Below are 20,383 nucleotides of genomic sequence, written 5' to 3' on the forward strand. Positions count from 1 at the left end.
GTCCTGGGTTAGATGTGGCAATATGCAACCCTGGGCTTCTGTGGCTTTCCTATTTGGCCTGTGTTAGGTGAAAAAGAAGTCTGGGTAAGAGGAGTGGTGTTGCTGACTCAGCAGCCTATCAGTCACTAAGGATTAAGGTGGAACTTGTCCGTTAACTGTTGGCCTTGCCTTTGCCTTGTGTATTTGAGACAGTTTTATGGCTGAAGACCTTTCGAGGATTACCCAGATGAAAACAGTCTTGTAGTGTTTTCCTGGTGGGTGTCCTATTACTGTTTTCTGTGCACCTGAGTTGGGGAGTTAGTGGCATTCTGAGACCCTCCTGTTCAGTGGTGGGCCATCTGCTTGTCAGTTTCGAAGCTGAGATTTGAGTAAAGGGATTGAGAGACCTTTGGTTGTAAATTTCTTGGTGGCTTCAGACTGACTTGTGACCTCTGCTCCTGTCCTGACTGAAGTTAGCAGAAATCATGTTTTCTTCAAGTGAGATGTTTTCCTGGTGATCTGGGGTGAAGGGTTGTGTGTTAAGCAACATGCCCACGATGTGTTCTTTTCATTCTTCTTGTTTGTGTCTCTGACAGTTGGCAGCTTCAGTTCATTCCATCAGAGTTCAGAGGTCAGCTACCAAAGCCTTTCGCAGAGGGACCACTGGCCACTAGGATTGTTCCCGCTCACATGAATGACCAGAACCGAGAGGAGCCTTCCAGATATGTAAGGGCTGCCAGCCTTCTCTTGTTTCCTAGAGAAACCTTCACCCCAGATCTCTAGGCATTACTACTCTGCAGTGCTGACCAAATGAGCGTCTCAGAAAGTGGTTTCTGAGAGTGAGAGATGAAGTGATATGTGCACGGAGGGAGTCAACAGCATCGTCTCCTTCCAAGTCACTTTAAATATCTATGGAAAGCATACAATTCAATTTACTGAGAAAGTTCTGAGGGGAGCAGGGCTTTCTCATGCGAGCGTCTTGAGCTGAGGACATTGAAACTCACATCTTTCCTGGTTCTGTTGAAATACTTGGTGGTGAAGTTCTAAGTGACTGGGTTACCTTTGACCTCCCTTTTGCACTGTTGAGCTTTTAGCACAGGAACACCCAGAAAGGCTGTTCCCACAGTGAGGCCCATGGAACAGTCGCTCTCAGTGCCACAATCTTCTGTCTCCCCGCCTTTGCACACTCCAGAGTCCTGTGACTTTTATTGGCTCCTTTGAAAGATAATACTTTTGACATTTGATACTGGTAGGATCTCTGATGTTAAAAAAGGTGAGAGCTGGCCTTTAAGATGGCTCAGTGAGAAAGGCAAGCATCGTCCTCTGTGGTGCCATGGGAGTGAGTGTGTAAATCAGTGAATAAACTTTACAGTGGGTGATAAAGATCCCTTTCTTTCTCATTAGTAGGCAGTGAAAGACCACTGGCAAAATGGTTGGAAGGCACTGTTTTGGGGCAATCTATTACTAAGTAGGTAATAGCTTAGATGTCTGTGTGCTTAAGTTAGGTTCTCTTGTGTACTCCAGGTACACATAATGAGACCTCTCCTTAACTTCCGAAGCAGACTGCTGTCACAGCAGGCCAGGTGTCACCCGGTTCAGGGTGGCTTAGGATCTGCCCTGTGTGAACATCCTGGTATATGCAGTGCTGGGAATCAGATCCAGGCTTTGCACAGCCTGGGCCTGGCCCTGCCAGCTGACCTCCATCTCCAGAACTCTTTTATTTAGCACAAGGTCTGGTTTTTAGGCTTTTCTCACAAATGCTCTTAATCTAAGGATCCCTTACAGAAAGCTTCAGTCTGCCCAAATCTTTCTCCTTCCTTACGGTTAGCATCCCTACCCTAGTTCTTCATCTCAGACTGTCTGTGCCCATTGCCTTTCCTTACCAGTGTCTCTTCTTGTGTGGGTAACCCTGCCTAAGGTACTTGTCTCCACCTTATGCTATCAGAATTCTCGTCAATACGAAGTGCACATGTACATCCATGTTTAGCAGGCTTTCTGTTAAGAGCATGAAATATTTGTCTGCACAGCCAGTTACTAGCCTTTACTGCATGTTTCTGGTTTCTTTGTTCCATTTTTTCCTGAGGTGCCCAAGTGCTATGATGTGGGTGACTGTCCCTTGTCCCTTCTGTGCTCATCACGGTATATAGATAGGGTAGTAACCCTAGTAGCTAGCCAGGTGGTGTTATTCTAGGAATTACAGTTAGTGTTACTCTGCCTGTCTGCAGGCCTGCCTGTCTGTCTCTGTCTCTGTCTGTCTGATTTTTGAGACAGGTTTTCTCTGCTATGCCATTCTGATGGTCTTAAAACTTCCTATGTAACTCAGACTGGTGGATCTCTAACTCAGATCCACCCGCCTCTTGAGCGCTGGGACTACAGGCCTGTGTCATCGTGTTTAGCCTTTTGCCAGTTCCTTTTCTAGCATTCCCCAGTGGGTCTATGAAACTTTGGACTTCTATAATTTTTTTGTACACACATCTGTGATAAAATGTAATTCATAAATTCGGCACATCAAGAGGCCAATGAGAGCTGGGCACTGTGTACACCTTCAGTCGGAGCACTAGGCACCAGGACAGCTAGAGCTGTGAGACCCTGTCTTGAAAAACCATCCCCCCTAAAGTAGAAAAATTGTACACTATAATAAAAATGAGTATTTTGGGGCTGGAGAGATGACTCAGTGGTTAAGAGAACTGACTCCTCTTCTAGAGGTCCTGAGTTCAATTCCCAGCAACCACATGGTGGCTCACAACCATCTGTAATGGGATCCAATGCCCTCTTCTGGTGTGACTGAAGACAGCTACGGTGTACTGATGTACATAAAATAAATCAATCTTTTAAAAAAAAAAGAGTATTTTTTTCAAAATATTTTACTGTACTATAAATTTTAATTAAAAAACTCTTAGCCCTAAAGTAGAAAAGTTATAATAGTACACTATAATAAAAATGGGTGTATATTATCTCAAAATATTTTACTGTATATACATTTTAATAACCTCATATTAGAAATTTTTTTCTTTCATCGGTAAGTTGAGAATTTGTCTTTTTTACTTAAAGGAAAATTTTGTGGCTTCTTTGCCTTATCCAAATTATCAACATCATTTCCTTTATGCTGAGGAACCATTGCTGAGTAAAATTAGAGTTGCCTGAGTGTGAACACTGATATGCTGTGATGCTGGATCTGATAACCAGGATGCTACTTTGAGATTAATGGGCGGGTGTATAAGGTTTGGAGATCCAGGACACAGAAATATTCAGGTGCTCAGTGGAACTCTGAGATCTCATCATGGGAGATGTCTTCGTTTGGGCTTTAATTAATTAATTAGTTACTTATGGTGTGAACTGACACTGTGACTGTCGCTACTCTTATAAAGGAAGACACTTAGTTGTGACTGGCTACAGCTTCAGTCCGTTATCATGGCAGGACATGGCAGCAGCAGGCAGACGTGGTGCTGGAGAAGGAGTTGAGGGCTCTACACCTGGACTAGCAGGCAGCAAAAGATAACTGAGACACACTTCTTCAACAAGGCCACACCTCCTAACAGTGTCACTGTCTATGGGCTTATGGGGGGCCATTGTTTTATTCAAACTGCACAGCAGACTTCATCATGATACTTAGCAGTGTGCAACTGAGCACTTTATGAGTTGTCTATTTCTGGAATATTCTGTTAATGAAGGCTATTGAAGCCATGAAAATGAAACTTTAGAGGAGGAGGGGAATGGGTTAGGAACCTAGGTAAATGAACTTTTCAGCCTAGGGATAATAATGGTGAGAGTAAGGTGGATATAAAATTTATAGTGGTTGATTCTGGATAGATCATGTTTTTATATTTCCTGCTATCAGACATTGCTACATATGATTATGTGACTCTACAATAGCTTTACCCTAGACGGGGAAGTTTTTATAGTGCCAGTCGGAATCACCAAAATGCTGGCCGTTAAGAGCAAGGACAGGCAAGCCTACGTATCTGCTGGATGCTTGGTACAAGCCTGTGCTTATCCACGTTCCTACAGTTGAGAGTTTCCCACAAACCCCTTTGTGCTGTAGCTTAAGTCAGTTTTCATGTGTGCTAGGGAAGTGCCTTCCGCAGCCAGTCCGTGCTCTTTGGACCTCTGGGAGTTTGTAGGAGCATTTGATGGCTTAACATTGATTCCACATGAGTAGGACTAGAGGTTCATCTCTTGGAGCTGCTACTTAGAGATTTGTTTTCCTGGCAACAAAAAACACATTTGTTGTGTAAAATAATGACGTCAAGTTATGGCCAAGAAAAAAAGCCATTTTGTTGCCCAGAGACCACCAGTGTTATGGTTTTAGCGTTTCTTCTCTTTTACCCTTTAAAGCTTTTGTCTTTTATTTATGGGAGATCAAAGGACTACGTGCGATTCTCTCCTTTCCGTGGGTTCTGGTGCTAAAGCTCATGCTGTCAGGCTTTACAGCAAGACCTTTGCTTGCTGACTGGTCTGTTAGCTCTGTCTCTTTTTCCTTCTTTCTTATGTATTTTCATTTAGATAGCAACAAAATAGACTTATTTTAAAGGTTTTGGTCATGTTTATTTAAGAAAAAGTGGCAGAATTCTGAGTGTAACAGCCAACACCTTTACGTAATTGACGGAAGCACACGCTTTCCCTTGCCCACGCTTTCCCCTCAGCTACTTGCTCATGTGTCATCTTTAGAAGAAATAGATTGGTCAATAAAGTTTTCCCGTTCACCAGTTGGGACAGCTCTGTTATAAGATGGCATAGATTAGCTAAATGTCATTGTGAAAGTAAAACCCACAAAATCGATGGGGAATGGGATGAGGGCCACAATACTTAAAACACTTCGTTAATAAGAGGTCAATTGGTGGAGCGCTTGTCTGGCATCTACAGGACCCTGAGTTTGGTCCCTAGTACTACATGGTGACACATCGTGGTAACTTGGAAGTCGGAAGTTAGAGGGTTAGCTCAGGGTCGTCCTTGGCTCGCACATTTGAGGTAAACGTGGGATACATGAGATCCTGTCTCAGAAAGAAGAAACACGATCTGACCCCAGGAAAGACGTAGCACGTTCATGTTTGCTGGATGTTTAAAGGCCGCACCTGTGGTAGTGGCTGTGGGACTTGTCTGTAAGGTTGAGACAGCATTTGCCACAGTGAGGGGTCCTGTGAGACCTGGCACAGCACCAGAGGTGCATCTGGGAGAGGTGGCTCATCTCCCAGAGCTCAGGGGGCAGGAGATATGGGTAATTGCATGGTCTGTGCACTGATTGATCGGTTCAATGACATGCCGCTTTCTGCATTTGCTTAGCATTTCTTATGCATAAGCAAATCTAATAATCAAATTATGCTCAAAATACTCCTCATTATCTTCATTGTTCTGGTATGAATTTATATCTTCAAAATGAGTATCAAAAGAGAAGCCCTGTACTGGAGAGATGACTCAGCGGGTAAGGTACTTGCCACTAAACTTGATGACCCCAGTTCCATTTCTACTTCTACCCACTTGGTAGAAGCAGAGAGCTGATCCCTGCAGATTGTCCTCTCTGAACACACACACACACACACTCACTCTTTCCCTCTCAATGATAAATAAATGCGTCCATCCATCTAGTCTGTCCATCCATTCATCCATTCCTTCATCCATATATATACATTCATCCATACATTTATCCATATACCCATATATGCACGCACACACCTATATACATATACACAAGCATACATATATACATACATAAATACAAAAAAATTAAAAACAAGCTGAGAAGCGTTGTTCGTGGAGTCGCAATTCTCCCGACTCTTTTCTGCACACAGGACGTGGGTTTGGAGGGAGCTTAAGGTATCGATGTCAGACTCCCCATCTTGTGGGTGAAGGAACTGAGGCTCAGGGTCGCCGTGACTTGACACAGGGTAGTGCTGGACGAGAAGCTTGGTCTCAGGATTCCCCACGATCTCACACCGTAGGTGGGTGTTCCCTGTGGTGGTGAGCATTCTTTGATGCAGTCTGACTCGAGAGCATAAGTAGCTGAGCATTACCTTTTAATTTTTAAAAAAATTTTCATTTTCTGAAGCTCTTTTTCCTTTGTGCTAGGTGCTTGCAGCTGATAATATATTTATCAATAAACAGAAATAACCAGGATCCTTCGTCCTCTCTTTCTCTCGGCATTCTGCTGACCTTCCTGGATCCTTAGTTGAGGAGAAAATAATTTACCCTGTTGGTTTTCTGGCTGATTGTTAACCACTCTTGGTTATCAAAGTAGGTGTTCACACTGCTGTATTCATGCTGTAAATAAATTGGAAGAAGGGAAGGTACTAAAACCCTAGTTGAACAGCATTCAAAATACTCCAGAATTATTTCTGTTCTATCCATGGTATTGACATTTAAAATTGGCATTTTTATCATTTGTAATGATTGGGTGAATTTTTAACCTGTGATTAAAAATTCACAGTGTGCTAAATTTTTGCTTGTGGATTTAAAAATTTGGTCAGTAAATATGTACTTAGCAAGGCAAATGCATACTGAACAAGGCTGTGTGTGGGACAGAAAAACTGTAGGCAGCCTGTGCCTGGCTTTAGAGTTCGACTGGAGCTGTCCTGGTGAGGAACTGAGGGCTTGAGCAGTGGAGAGCATGGTGTCTGCACTAGCCCTGGACCTCGCCCTCGCCCTCATTCCCCCCCCACCCCAACCACTTGCTCTTCAGAACTTAGTCGGGCGGTAGAAACAGAAGGAAGTCCCAGAAGGCATTTCTCTCCCTGAGCCAGCTTTTCGGAGCCATTGCTTCATTGTTAGTCTGGTTTTGTTAGTTTGAACATTCTTTCTTCCTTTTGGTTTGGCTAATGGCTGTCCATCCTCTCTTTGCCAAGAACTACCTCTGTCTTGTTGCTCCTTTCTGTTGGTTTCCTCTTTTATTAATTTTAGGTCTGATATTCTTTCAGTGGACTGATTTTAGATTTGGCCTGTTACTTTCTAGAAACATTCAGTTGTATTGTTGACACTGTTTTATTTGATCTTTGTCTTTTTTTTTTTTTTTTCTTCTTTTTTCGGAGCTGGGGACCGAACCCAGGGCCTTGCGCTTCCTAGGCAAGCGCTCTACCACTGAGCTAAATCCCCAACCCCTCTTTGTCTTTTTACTCTTGGTACCTGTGCTGTAAAATTTCCTCTTAGAATTGCCATTGCTGGATCTTTCATCTTTCTGATAAGTGGTGCTTTTGTTTCAGTTTGATTTTAGGAATTTTAAAATTCCCTCCCAGTAGTGCTGTGCACACTGCTGGTGTAGCAATCGGTCTCATCAGATGTGAATGCAAGAACTCACTAGTGAGATAGGCCAGGGGTACAGTAGTGGCCCAAATCAACTGCTTTCCACTTGATCCACAGCCCATTTCACAAGACAGAGCTCATGCCTGGGGCTGGTCATGGGGCCACAGCCGGTGGCTAGGTAGGTCATGGGACGTAGGGGGAGAGCCTACTGCTATTACTATGCCGTGTGGGCATAGTGTTAAACTGACTAATGACTTACACCCTCTACTCAGATAGTGTACCTCTCACTCACCCGTTAGTGAAGTTTATTTTCTTTTCAGTAATGGATGTTCTGGTACTTGTTCAGTAGACCAGGCTTGCCTCTGTAATTGAACTTTTTGGGCTACTTTGTTGGGTTCTTATATCTGCTACCACTCTCTACCCCAATCCTTTCTAACCCCCCAACATTAGGTAAGCAAGGAAAAGATTAGAGGGGAAAGGGGCAGAGATCTCTTTAGACTACTCACTGCTGATTAGAGGTGTCAGTTACTAGGGGGCCAGTCCAGTCTTCTTCATCAGGATATCCATCCAGTGATCCAGCAAGCAAGCAATAGCAAAAGCAGCAAATGCAGTAATAGCAGGACCAGCGGCGGCAGAGGCAGTGGGGACCAGCAGCATTTGGGGCAGCAGCAGTGGGGGCAGCAGCAACAGCAGCAGCATTTGGGGCAGCAGCAGTAGGGGAGCAGAATGGGGGCAGCAGCAACAGCAGCAGCATTTGGGGCAGCAGCAGTGGGGGCAGCAGCAGCAGCAGCAGCATTTGGGGCAGCAGCAGTGGGGGAGCAGAGTGGGGGCAGCAGCCTCCACAGTCCCTCTCCTGGCTCTCACATTTAGACCCTTTCAAGAGTCCCCAGAATTCCAAACATAAACTATCTGCAGCTGGCAGAAATCATGCCCCTCTTGGAGCGTGAGACAAATCATAGTCAGCCACTGTGGACAATCTGAAACAGCCCCATATCTCATACCTAGAATTAAAACAAAAACATAATTGCATAATATAACTGGGTTTTTGAAGAAACCAAAATTCTCACTACAGGCCTCAAACTCCACAGAAGTCCACAAAGTCCACAGAACTGCTTTCCTTTGGATTTTTTTTCTATTCTATATTGAAGTCCCCCTCCTCTCTGTTTCTTTGCTGACTCTCATCTAGTTCTTGGATTTATTTTGCTTATTCATGCCTTCTTTGAAGTAATTGGTTGCTTAAAAAAATTATACTTTTGAATTCTTGGGCCAATATTTCAACCATTTTGATGTCCTCAGATTAGGTTTTGGAGAGTTAGGAACTTTTGGAGAAGTCATGTTGCCTTGTGTTTCTTACTTTGTGTTATGGTTTGTCTATTGGGGTGGATACTTATCCTGCCTTTGTGAATATTCTTGCTGTGATCAGCCCCTGCTTCTGCCTTGGGAAGGGCAAGCAGACTGCAGCAGCAATGCTGCTCTCCAAAGGAGAACAAACGAGATGATAAAGGTGGGAGAGGTGCAGTGAGGGAGGGGGACACGTGCTCAGCAGTGCAGGAAGGAGAGCTCTGCTGTGCCTGGGGCTCTTAAGATAGGTGAAGGGATTTCAGAGTCCAAAGTAAAGGACAGTGAAGTGCCTGTGAGAGGAGCTTGTAAAGAGGAAGTTCAGCCGTGGGAGAGCTGACTGAGCACTGTCACAGGGATAGGTAGATGTACGGGATTGACACTCAAATGGCTCACATGGCAAGAAAAGCGAGTGACCTTTCCGACCTGCAGAGCCCAGTTGTCATTTGTCAGCAGAGTCTGCCACCGTGGTTGTCTGCCTGTCATCTAACATCTGTCATCATCTATTTATCATCTACCTATCTGTCATCTGTCAATTTGTCGTCCACCAGTCAGTCTACCATTTATCAGTCTATCATATCAAGAGTGGTGCAAGCCCAAAGATCTCCAGTGTTGCAGCTTCCCTGCCCAAGCCAGATAATTCATCAGCTCCTTTGTGAGGCTCCTCGGGGCTCCAGTTAACAGGCTGAGGAGCACGACATTGCTTGACAGTGTCCCAACCTGAAGGCAGTGGTGAGTTAATCTGTCAGGATAGCGATGGCAGAGATTGATAAGAAGCAAAGTGCCTTGACAGTTGGCTCTTTGATTGCTCAGTCTCTTGGTAATTTGGCATAGTCTGCATTGTAGCTGTGGGAAAAGTCTACTTTTTTCCAACTTTAATCCTTGTCTTGGATATTGTAGGACATTGGATTTCTATTGTCACATTCTCTTATACTCATACAGATTTTTTCTGCAATCGTTTATTAGAGATTCTGAGTGACATTAGAGAAATAAGATCTGTGATATATGTGGAGATGCTTTCTGATCCTTCTGAACCTTGCACTGGCCCTCACCAGAAATCAGTGTTTACTGTATGTGTGTTACTGTCATTTCCGGCTGACAGATGCCTGAATGCAGTCACACCCTTCTACGTTGGGACTTGGGAGATTTGGCTCAGGCTGCTGGATGTACAGCAGGGGATGCCACCGAGAATAGGTTGGGCTATTTCCTTCATAGGACATTCTAGTGGGTATAAATACACTTGATATAACTTGACCATCGATAACACTCGACCATTTCGGGAGATACCTTCGCTCAGTCTTTAGGCTTTGCACAGCCTTTCTGTGGGCTTGAATCTGTTCCCTGGTGTGTACAGCCTTTTCTCTCGAGTGCTCTCTTACTCTCATGTACTTCATCTCTTCCTTCTTCCCTCCTTCACTCTGTCAGGGGTGTGGGATGGGAGTCTCTTGAGGCAGGACCTCACTTACAGCATAGTGTGGCCTCAAACTGCCTCAGCCCCGAAATGGACTTTCAGGCATGTGCTACCACTTCTGGCCCTCCTCTCCTTTCTCTTTCTCCCTGTGTCTCTTTCCTCTTCCCTTCCCCCTCTTAGTATGCAGGGTTTTGTTTTTCTGTTCATTTGTTAAATATTCATTTAGTAAATATCTGCTGTGTGATTTAGAGCACGAGAGTGAATCAGATAGACTCCAGCTTTTTGTAAAGTTCATAGAAATGTTACTGTTTGTAGATAGTTGTGAAATGTTGTGAGGAGTACTTGATGCTATGAGAATGTGCAATCTGGGGACTGTTCTAGTTTTAACATCACTGAAGTCAATTCTCCCTCCTTCTCCTCCTTCTCACCTCTTTCTCCCCTGCAGGCTTTTTTGTTTAACTGAGTATGTATGTATGTATGTATGTATGTATGTATGTATGTATGTATGTATGTATGTATTTGTGTGTGTGTGTGTGTGTGTGTGTGTGTGTGTATGCATGCGTATGCACGTTTGCACACACCCAACTTGGGTCCTCTGCAAGACGAGTGCTGTTAACTATTGAGCCATCTCTCCAGGTCCCTAGTGATTTTTGATATCATTTAGTGGATGCTCCTGATTCAGTCATGGGCAGTCAGTGGCTCCAGGCCTCCATTTTCCTGCTGGGTTTAACTTGGCTTGGCCATGGGTGTCAGTCAAAGTTGAAACTGGGACATTGGAGCGGATGGACTTTTGCTTCGGGTTCTCCGTTACACCCCCTTTTTTGCAGCCCACCAAATGCTCCTTTGTTATTTAAGCCGTTGGTGTATTTGTTCAGAGTTGATATGATTTGTTCAAACATTTCATTAGTTTTCAGTGGCAGTGTGTTCACTTTACAGATGAAGAAATTATATAAAAGCCTTAAATGAGTGTGGAACACATGATTTGTGTGACCTCAGTGAAACTAAGTCTAACTCAGCCTGTTGCCTTAAAGTTCCTCAGTGTTCTTTAAAGTTCCTTTTCTTTTCCTTTCTTTTCTTTTTTTCCTTTCTTTTCTTTATTTTTCCTTTCTTCTCTCTCCCTAAACACCAGAAGTGGTTTTTCTGTGTATCCCTGGCTGTCCTAGAACTTGCTCTGCAGACCAGGCTGGCCTCAAACTCACAGAGATCTGCCTGCCTCTGCCTTCCCTGTGCTGGGATCACAGGTGTGCACCACTGAGCTTCTTTTCTAATAACTTTATCTTCCCTTGAATGAAGAACCTGCCTGATTGTTCCTAAGCCCTGCCCCTGGAGGCCCTTGACCTGGGTTTTAAGTTTTCAGCAACTATTTTCTAAGGGATATGATAAAGACTGAAGTTTTTAAAAAATGCATTGTTATCTTTATATGGCATTGCCTTGATACCTTTCTAAGACCTCTACTTAGAATTTAATTTACTTAGGATTTCCTGAGGGATGATTCGGTGGGTGGAAGAGCCAAGCTGACTGCCAAAAGGATGATGATAGTTACCCTCTCAGCCACAGGAGACTGCACCAGTCGACCTCGTAATTAGACCTGTGGTGTGCTTGGCAGGGGAAGGTCAGACTGTAACCATTCAGGCTTGGACTGCCTGTGGGAAGGTGTCTAAACATGAGGTCGTGAGACCCTCTACTCCTTGCTGGGTCCCCTCAGTAGAGGCATGGTGTTGGAAAGCCTACGGAAAATTGCTTCATGTTCTTACAGTTGCCCAGGAGCTGCAGAGTGGGTGTTCAGACAGGAAAAAAAAAGTCACTTCCTGAAATGTTTATGCAGAGGACCATTTTTAGAGAGTTATGTGGAATGGAATTGGGTCTGACGCCAATCTCAGTGTGTTTTCTCTCCCCTGGAGGAATGGCCCATATGTAGAGACAGATGTAAGACTAAAGTCTTTCTTACATATAAATAATCCTGGGGGAGAATAGGAACAGTTCTGTGAGGTAGAAGTTGGAAAAGAACAGCTTGCTGCAAGCCACTGAAAACCAGGTTGCTCTTATATGCACGTTAAGAAGTCTTTCCTCACATTTAACCTGTAATCTGAATGTACAAAGTTTTAATATACAGTTAATTGTTTAAGAGGACATACCTGTGAAGCCATTTCCTAAGACAGGACTAGAATGTCGCCATACCCAGGGGCTTCCCAGTGATTCCTCTGTCTGTCCCTACATCACCGATGAGGTAGCCTGCTGACTTTTATAGTGATACTTTTCTTGCTTTTGTCTTTATTTTAAATTTCTTTCCATTTATGTACTTATATGTGTGCACATATGTTGTTGCTTGTGTACATGAGTGAGGGCACACATGTGCCATGGCATACATGTGGAGATCAGAGGACAACTTAAGGAAGTCAGTTCTCTGCTTCTAGTTCTGGCTCCTGGGTACTGTTCTTAAGTGCCCAGGCTTGGTTGTAAGTACCCTCACACACTGAGAGGCTTGGTTTTAAGTACCCTCACACACTGAGTCCTCTTCCCGGTCTACTTGGAACGTCTTTGAATTGTCCTAAGGATACAGGTATTTTTGTTAGATATGTTTTCGGTTGAAATTATATGAAATTATGATTTCCTTGGAAACCATATGAAATGGTTACATGATAAGAAATACAGATGTTCTGTTTTGGTAGATCTACCAACAGTTTTCTAAAACTTTTGTAATACCTTAATGTTAAATTGTCGCTTTATATTGTGTCCGACATTTTCTGATGTGATTTTTTTTTCATTGTGATTTAACTTAACGTTTTCTGCTTACTAGTGAAACTGAGCACTTTTTCATTTGTTCATTTAGAGATTTTGAAATACCTATTAATGTGTACTACAGCTCTGAGGGAAAGGCTTCCTTCCTCAGTAGAGGTGTTGCAGCTCTGAGGAGAACACCTCATCCTTAGGACCATTAGAGAAGGTTCAAAGTAGGGCTGCCAGGGAAGGTGTCCTGGCAGTTAGAAGCCAAGGAATACCACAGAGTCACTCTACACAACCAACCTCACACAAGAGAGACTCAGCAGGGTGCCCCCCCACCCCCCACCCCCCCTGGTGAGAAACAGCAAGGAACTGAGCAGGAGGTCAGACCTTTATAGGGCTTCTTGGGCAAACCAGTTTTCCAGGTAGAAACTTTGAGGGTAGGGATTGGTGGGATTTCAAGCTGAGCCCAGGGTGTAGTCCCTGAAAGATAAGCCTCAGGAACTCTCAAAATGTCTGCACCTATCAAAATGGTGGAGCCTGTCAAAACAGGCATTTCCCACCTCAGCCTGCAGCTATCTACAGTGGCCACACCACCTTTCTAGCCTCCCCAAGCAACTCGGCAGTGATGGTGTTTCACCAAAGCTGCCTGTAGCTAGGAAATTCTTCCCGTCCCAACCCATGGGCTCAATGCAGGGAAAAGAGTGTGTGTGTGTGTGTGTGTGTGTGTGTGTGTGTGTGTGTGTGTGTGTGTGTGTGTGTGTGTGTGTTTGGGGGTGGGGGGCATCAACCCTTGAGCAGAAAACCCACCAATCCCTGAGCATGGAAACCCCTCCAATCCTTGAACAGGAAAACCCTCAAACTCAGGACTTGAAATTCCACCAATCCTCACTTTGGAAATTTCTGCCCTGAAAAGCTCCACCCCCTAAGAAATTTTATATAAGCCCTGCCCTTTATGTAATCCCTACTGTCTGGTCCCGGAAGCAGAGGCAGCCACTCCTGGATTCATCTCTCCAATAAATTTCTTTTATGAGATTTGCTTCCTGGTGTGACTCTTTGATCAGATGAAGCCAAGAAGCAATAAAGGGAAGAAGTGAAGGGGGAGTGGGGCTGAGGCTCCTGAGCTCCTCAGCCCAGCTGGGGATCCCCCTCCCCTGGGAGCTGCACTGTCTCTGCTGAGGAGGCTTCCTCTCAGAGCTCTGTGTCTCAGGATGCCCTTCCATTGGGATACCTTCTCCCCTCAGAACTGTTTGGTTCTTCCTGGGCTCCCAAGTCCCATGGCACCTTTCCATCCAAGGAGGGACCACTAACACAGGGATTGCTAGGATTTTGTGCTCAGGGATTGGTGGTTCTTGGTAGGTTTTTAAACCCAGAAATGGGCTTGGATCCTTTATTCTGCAAAAGTAGCTTGCCCATTCCTTGTTGGGTGGTTTCTTTTGTTTCACTGATTGACAGGAGTTCATCATATATACTATGAAACTTTATTTCTTGATGTCGTCTGTTTTCTAGTCTGTGCATATTGTCTTTCATAATGGTGATTTTGATGAACAGGCCTTTTTGATTTTTAAGGTGGAGTGTGTTTATAGTCACCTGTAGGTCCTGGGGTATCCATGTTGTGAGCTATTGGATGGCTGCTGGTATCCTGTACTCTCCTGCCCTTCAGTCCTGCAGCTGTACTTCCTCAGCTGTTCTGAGCCTTGCTGTGGAGACAGTTCTCTCTATGCCTCTGTCCATTCTATTGACTTCTTGCAGAAGCTCGTGCTGCATTGTTCTAAGGTGCAGTGTAGCCTTTGTCTTCCTCAGGAGAGTCAGGCTTCCTCACAGACTGGTACCTCTGTTACTCAAGCCCTCTAGAGCTCTAGGATCAGATAGATAGAAGGAAGAGAGCAGTGGTAAGCACAAGACAGGTTTTCTAGAGATAAGCTGTACTTGAGTAGGCTTCCTAAGTGTCTATGGGCTATAGGGACTTAAAAGCAGACTAGCTGCAGACCACCCAGTGTCCACATGCCTATCTGAGCAAGTGTGCGCTGTTCCCAGGAGCCTCGGTGATAGCCCGTGTGTTGGGTAAAGCACAGGTGCCTGTCCCTTCACCACCTTGAGGGACTTCTTAGGGTCTGCAGGAATGCCACAGTGCCTGACGGAGAGCTGACCCTTTCCCTTTCAGATTGACATCAGCAAATGCCATTACTTAGTGGACGTGGATACCATGAGAGAAACGCCTCGGGAGCCAAACTACTCATCCAACAGAGAAGAATGGGTGAGCCTGGCCCACAGGCCGTTCCTGGATGCATCTAGGTATGTGGTTCGGTTGTGAGAGGAGTCTAATCAGTCGTCAAAGGAGTGCTGGAGCCATCTCGAGAACTCTCATTTCCTTTTATTTGGCCCCAAGGCATCTTACACTTTTGTCCATGTGTACTGAGAAATGTTAAGAGTTTCTCTTCTGAGGCCTCGGAATGCAAGTACTTTCTATTATTATCGTAATGAAAGGCTCTGAGTAGTACAGGTAGGTCTACTGTGGAAACTCAGTAAGGCTTTAGTTAGTTTTGATGACTGATTTTAACTGTCTTAGCTGAGCATTCTGGCATTGCTAACAAGATTAACTGTGCACCTTGAGGACCCTGATGTCCATAATTTTCAGAATCAAAGCTCAGCAAGTACTGGGTAGGACTTGCTTGGTTTTGTTTTGGTTGTTTGAAGCAGGGTCTCCCTTTGTAGCTCAGGGCTGGCATGGAGTTCAGTAGGTAGACCAGGCTAGTCTTGAACTTGTGGCTATCCTCTTGCTTTAGCTTCCCAAATGCTAGACTGCAAGTGCGCTACATCACGCCTGGTAGATCTAGTGAAGATTTTAAACTGGAGAGCCAGGACATGGCTGGCGCTTCAGAAGGATCTCAGAATTAGCGGTAAGGAGAATGATGGGAAGTGTGAATTGGAGGTATGAGCGTGCTTGTAAGTGTGAACTGGAGGTGTGAAGGTGTTTGTAAGCCCCTAGACTGAGGGGCTGAACCTGAAGACAACTTATTCCTCATGGTCTTGGAGGCTGAAAGTTTAAGGCCAGTGTGTTAGTAGATTCTGGTGTGGATCTCTATTGTTGTAAAAATATAAAAAAATAAAAAATGTATGGTTGTCTTTTATCCCCCACTAAATCCGACACCGCGGTGCCCCAGGATATCTGCTGGATATCTTAAGTCTCAGTCAGCAAAGCGTCTCTGCTCCATCCCATATCACACTGCCAAAGGCCTCTCTCTGAGCCTGACAGCAATCTCTCTGCCTATCTAGTTCCCAAGGCAGGTTTCCATGCCAGAAATATACATCCCAACTCCATGATAGCCCAGACTATCCGCCCCACACTCCATTACACTTAAATCTACACATGAAAGGACACACACATAACCTTTGACCCAATTGATAAGATATAATTGCCCACCTAAACATACAGAACCCAGTACACATCCATCCCTTAAGAACATTAATAACAACCTGTAAATACACAGAGTGGAATCTTTTAACGTCAGCTTCCATTTTCCCTCCACTGTGACTGCCCTCTCTGTCCCTCCTGTCTTTTCCTCTTTCCGTTCCAGTTTCCTCCTCTTCCTTCAAACTTTTCTCCCACCCATCCTTCCTTCTCATCCAATGACTGACCTCCTTCTATCTTGTACCTGCCTCACCTGTGACATCACCCCACAGCTCTCCTGTAGGTTTCAGATAGTGACTTCTCTTACCTAACATAGGGAAGAGGGTAAGACAGTTCTCTGTTCTCTTCAGGGAACTAACCCCATTCTGGAGAGCTCTGCAGATGTGGCTGAGTGACCTCTCAGAGCCCTTCCCTCCACACAGCACCACACCAGGGATCAAATTATTAGAGCACAGGAAAACAGTTTTGTTATGTAGCCTTGGCTGGCTTCAAACTCACAATTTTCCTGCCTCTGTTTCCCAGCTGCAGGGATTACAGATGTGATCAGCACATGTGTTGCATCGTGAGTCGAGGGGCTGCACACATGTCTGTAATAGCAGCTGAGTAAAGCGATTACAGACTGACTGCCTCTTGTTTAATACTGGGACCAGCAGTATCTCACATGTCATATTTTGGAATGCAAGAAACAAGTTTTAGTGGTACGGCACTGAGAAAGTTTTAAGCTTTAGATTGTTCGGGTTTCCAGTGATAGCCACATGCACATTTTGGGCAGGTGAGTTTTGTCTTCTCGAGGTCCTCACTGAACATGAGATGGCTGAATTGTGTGGTGTGAGTTTGTTTAGCTGAGTAGGAAGCTGTTGGTGTACATTCCTGCCAGGCCAGAGTGAGGTTGGTCTGGCTCTTTTCCTTTTGTCTACTGATAAAGAAATAGGAGGAATGTCTTCTTCTTTGCCTGTTTGGCATCTGTAAATCTGTCTGGATGAGGTGTTTTTAGAAGCCTCTGGACCACCCCTCCCAGTCTCCCCCATGCCCCCTTCTCCTCTCCTCTGCTCTCCTCTCCTCTGCTCTCCTCTCCTCTGCTCTGCTCTCCTCTCCTCTCCTCTGCTCTGCTCTCCTCTCCTCTCCTCTGCTCTCCTCTCCTCTCCTCTGCTCTCCTCTGCTCTCCTCTCCTCTGCTCTCCCCTCCCCTGCCCTCCCCTCCCCTGCCCTCCCCTCCTCTGCTCTCCTCTCCTCTGCTCTCCTCTCCTCTCCTCCTCTCCTCTGCTCTCCTCTCCTCTGCTCTCCTCTGCTCTCCTCTCCTCCCCTCCCCTCCCCTCCCCTGCCCTCCCCTCCTCTGCTCTCCTCTCCTCTCCTCTGCTCTCCTCTCCTCTCCTCTGCTCTTCTCTTCTCTGCTCTCCTCTCCTCTCCTCTGCTCTTCTCTTCTCTGCTCTCCTCTCCTCTCCTCTGCTCTCCTCTCCTCCGCTCTCCTCTCCTCCCCTCCCCTCCCCTCCCCTCCCCTCCCCTCCCCTCTCCTCTCCTCTCCTCTCCTCTCCTCTCCTCTCTTCTCTTCTCTTCTCTTCTCTTCTCTTCTCTTCTCTTCTCTTCTCTTCTCTTCCTCCTCTTTCCTTTTTTCCAGTTCTGGGGCTTGAACCCAGGGCCTTATGGTTGCTAGGCAAGTGCTCTGCCACTGGCCCTCTTTCCAGCACATTTGGCTCATTTTTTCATTTTTAATTTTATTAATTATATCTCAGCTTCCCCTTCCTCCTCTCCTCCCAGCCCCGAACTCCCACATCCCCTACCCCTATCCCACCTAAATTAAAATTCTGCTTGTTCATTGCTGATTTGTAAAAAAATGATTGACTTTAATATGTTAATTTTTAGATTCTATAATGTAATTGTTAATTATTTCCAGGAAATTTAAAAATTATTTTAAAACCCCAAACTATTCTTTAAAAAGGTAGATGAGAAAACACATGAGCCATGTGCTGATGAGAAGACTCTTGTTACAGCTAAAAGCAGGTGACGGGGAAAGGTGACATGGGGGAAGGAAGGAATTGCTGTAGCATTGCCATTGAGTTAGACGAGGGAAGAAACTCCACAAGTAAAGGCTCAGGCCGTTGTGTAAGACCTACCTGCTAGAGCTTTCTGCATGGCAGGGGTGGGGTGGGGTGGGTGGTCTGTCTGTGTCTAATGTCATGGCCTCAGGGCACATGTGCCTCTCCAGCTAATGTTCTTGAGGGATGGTTTGAAGTTTTATATAATCTTTAACACCATCCTTGTCATCATTATCTTTTTCTTTTTTATTTTATTTTTTGTTTTTCCTTGAGACAAGGTTTCTCTGTGTGGGTTGCATTCTTTGTTATTAATTGTAAGTGGGATCATACAATGTGTACGGTTTTGTGTTTGGCTTCCATAAGAGTTTGTATGAGGAAAGTCTCCCCAGTTGGTGGCGCGGTCTGTGACGTTTTAGGAGGTGCAGCCTTGCTGGAGGAAGTCCATCACTGGAGTGAGGGGGTGGTCTTTGAGAGCTGGAGTCTCCTCCGTCCAGCTGTTGTTGTTTTTCTGTGTGTGAATGGAAATGGTCAGCCAGCTTCCCCCTCTGCTGCCATCATGACTCTACCTCTGGAACCATAAGCCAAAACAAGCTTTTTTTTTTTCCATAAATTACTTTGTTCTCAGCAACAGAAACTAGCTAATGCAGCGTCTTTCATCCAGCGTGTTTCTAAGGTTCACTCAGGCGATAGCATGCACTGTCCAGCCTCAGGCAGAGTGTCTGCTGCTGTGGAGAAACACTGTAACTGAAAGGCAGTTGGGGAGGAAAGGGTTTATTTGGCTTATACTGAAGGAAGTCAGGACAGGAGCTCAAACAGGGCAGGATCCTAGAGGCAGAAAGCTGAGGCAGAGGCCATGGAAGGGTACTGCTTACTGGCTTGTTCTGCTTGGCTTGATCAGCCTGCTTTCTTATGGAACCCAGGACTGCCAGCCCAGGGATGGCACTGTCCACAGTGGGCTGGGCTCTTCCCCATTGACCACTAATTAAGAAAATGCCTTACAGCCGGACCTCGTGGAAGCATTTCCTCAACTCCCACTGCTTCCTCTCTGATGACTCTAGCTTGTGTCAAGTTGACACAAAACCAGCCAGTTTATAGCCCTTGTCCCTTCCTATTGCTGACCATGTATTTTTTGTTATCATTTCTTCTTTTGGCTGACAGACTTTTGGTTGTTTCCACTTTTTGGCGTTATGAATAATGATGCTGTAAACACATATGTAGGGTCGGTGATCAGAAACCACAGCAGAGCAACAGAGACTGAAAGGGTGAAGCTTTCTGTGAGAATCTTACTAGTGGGCATGGTATTACATTGATAACAAGGGAGATGGGAAGGAATTAGGGGTGAGAGGTTGTGGAAGGTGGCAGGTTGTTAATGGAGGAGCATGCTAGGACAGAGAAGCAGTAGCAATGGTGTTGGGGTCTCTGTTCAGTGCACTCCCCTGGTGCCCAGCCTCTGCCTCATAGACTACAGGGGTGAGGGGTGTGGGGTGTGGGGAGGGGGTTGTGACTTCCGGTGTCAGGGCCTTTGCCTCCTAGAAAACTGGGAACTTCATATTCTGTGTATACAGTTTTAAGTTGGGAAAGCTGTGACAGTGAGACCTGGCTTAGGAAAGATCTTCCTCTCGGAGGATGCTTTCAGGATGGTGTTAATTCACCCTTTCTCCCTCTCTCCCTCCCCTCTCCCTGCCTCCCTCTCTGTTCTTTCTTTTTGTTTCATTGTTGGTTCTTTGTTTCCAAGACAGGGCTCTGCCTGACTGGCCTCAAACTAACAGATCCACCTGCTTCTGTCTCCCAAGTGCTGGGATTAAAGGAGTACATCACTATTCCTGGAGAGTTTTAATTTCTTATAACTTGTGTGCAGGGGTAGATTTTTTTTAAAAAAGATTTATTTATTTATGTATATGAGTACACTGTAACTATCTTCAGACACACCAGAAGAGGGCTTCAGATCTCATTACAGATGGTTGTGAGAATTGAACTCAGGACCTCTGGAAGAGCAGTCAGTGCTCTTAACCACTGAGCCATCTCTCCAGCCCCAGGGGTAGATTTTAAGATGATGTGGTAAGATAAAAATCCATTGGCTTCTGAATTGAAGAGGTCTGATTCTTACAGAGAGACATGGTGTGCTAAAAGCGTAGAGTTTGATGACCTGTGACTTTAATCTTGGCTTCTTGCTGTTAACCCAAACTCTCACATCCGTAAAACAAAGGTGTCATATATATTTTGTAGGGATTAAATGAGAGGACTGTGTGAAAATACTTTT

The 20,383-nt window shown here is 45.1% G+C and overlaps 1 protein-coding gene across 7 annotated transcripts in view; it reads left to right on the forward strand.

Moving 5' to 3' along the window:
- Window positions 1-20,383, forward strand: part of Alg9 (ALG9, alpha-1,2-mannosyltransferase) — a 71,731-nt gene that overhangs the window by 33,833 nt on the left and 17,515 nt on the right. For all 7 annotated transcript variants that reach the window (XM_039081868.2, NM_001394348.1, XM_039081865.2 and 4 more), the window contains 2 exons: window positions 576-705; window positions 14,844-14,974. In XM_039081868.2, the coding sequence (XP_038937796.1) occupies window positions 576-705; window positions 14,844-14,974 (261 nt within the window). The remainder of the gene's footprint in view (window positions 1-575; window positions 706-14,843; window positions 14,975-20,383) is intronic.

Source organism: Rattus norvegicus, chromosome 8, assembly GCF_036323735.1.
Source record: "Rattus norvegicus strain BN/NHsdMcwi chromosome 8, GRCr8, whole genome shotgun sequence".
Lineage (NCBI taxonomy): Eukaryota > Metazoa > Chordata > Mammalia > Rodentia > Muridae > Rattus > Rattus norvegicus.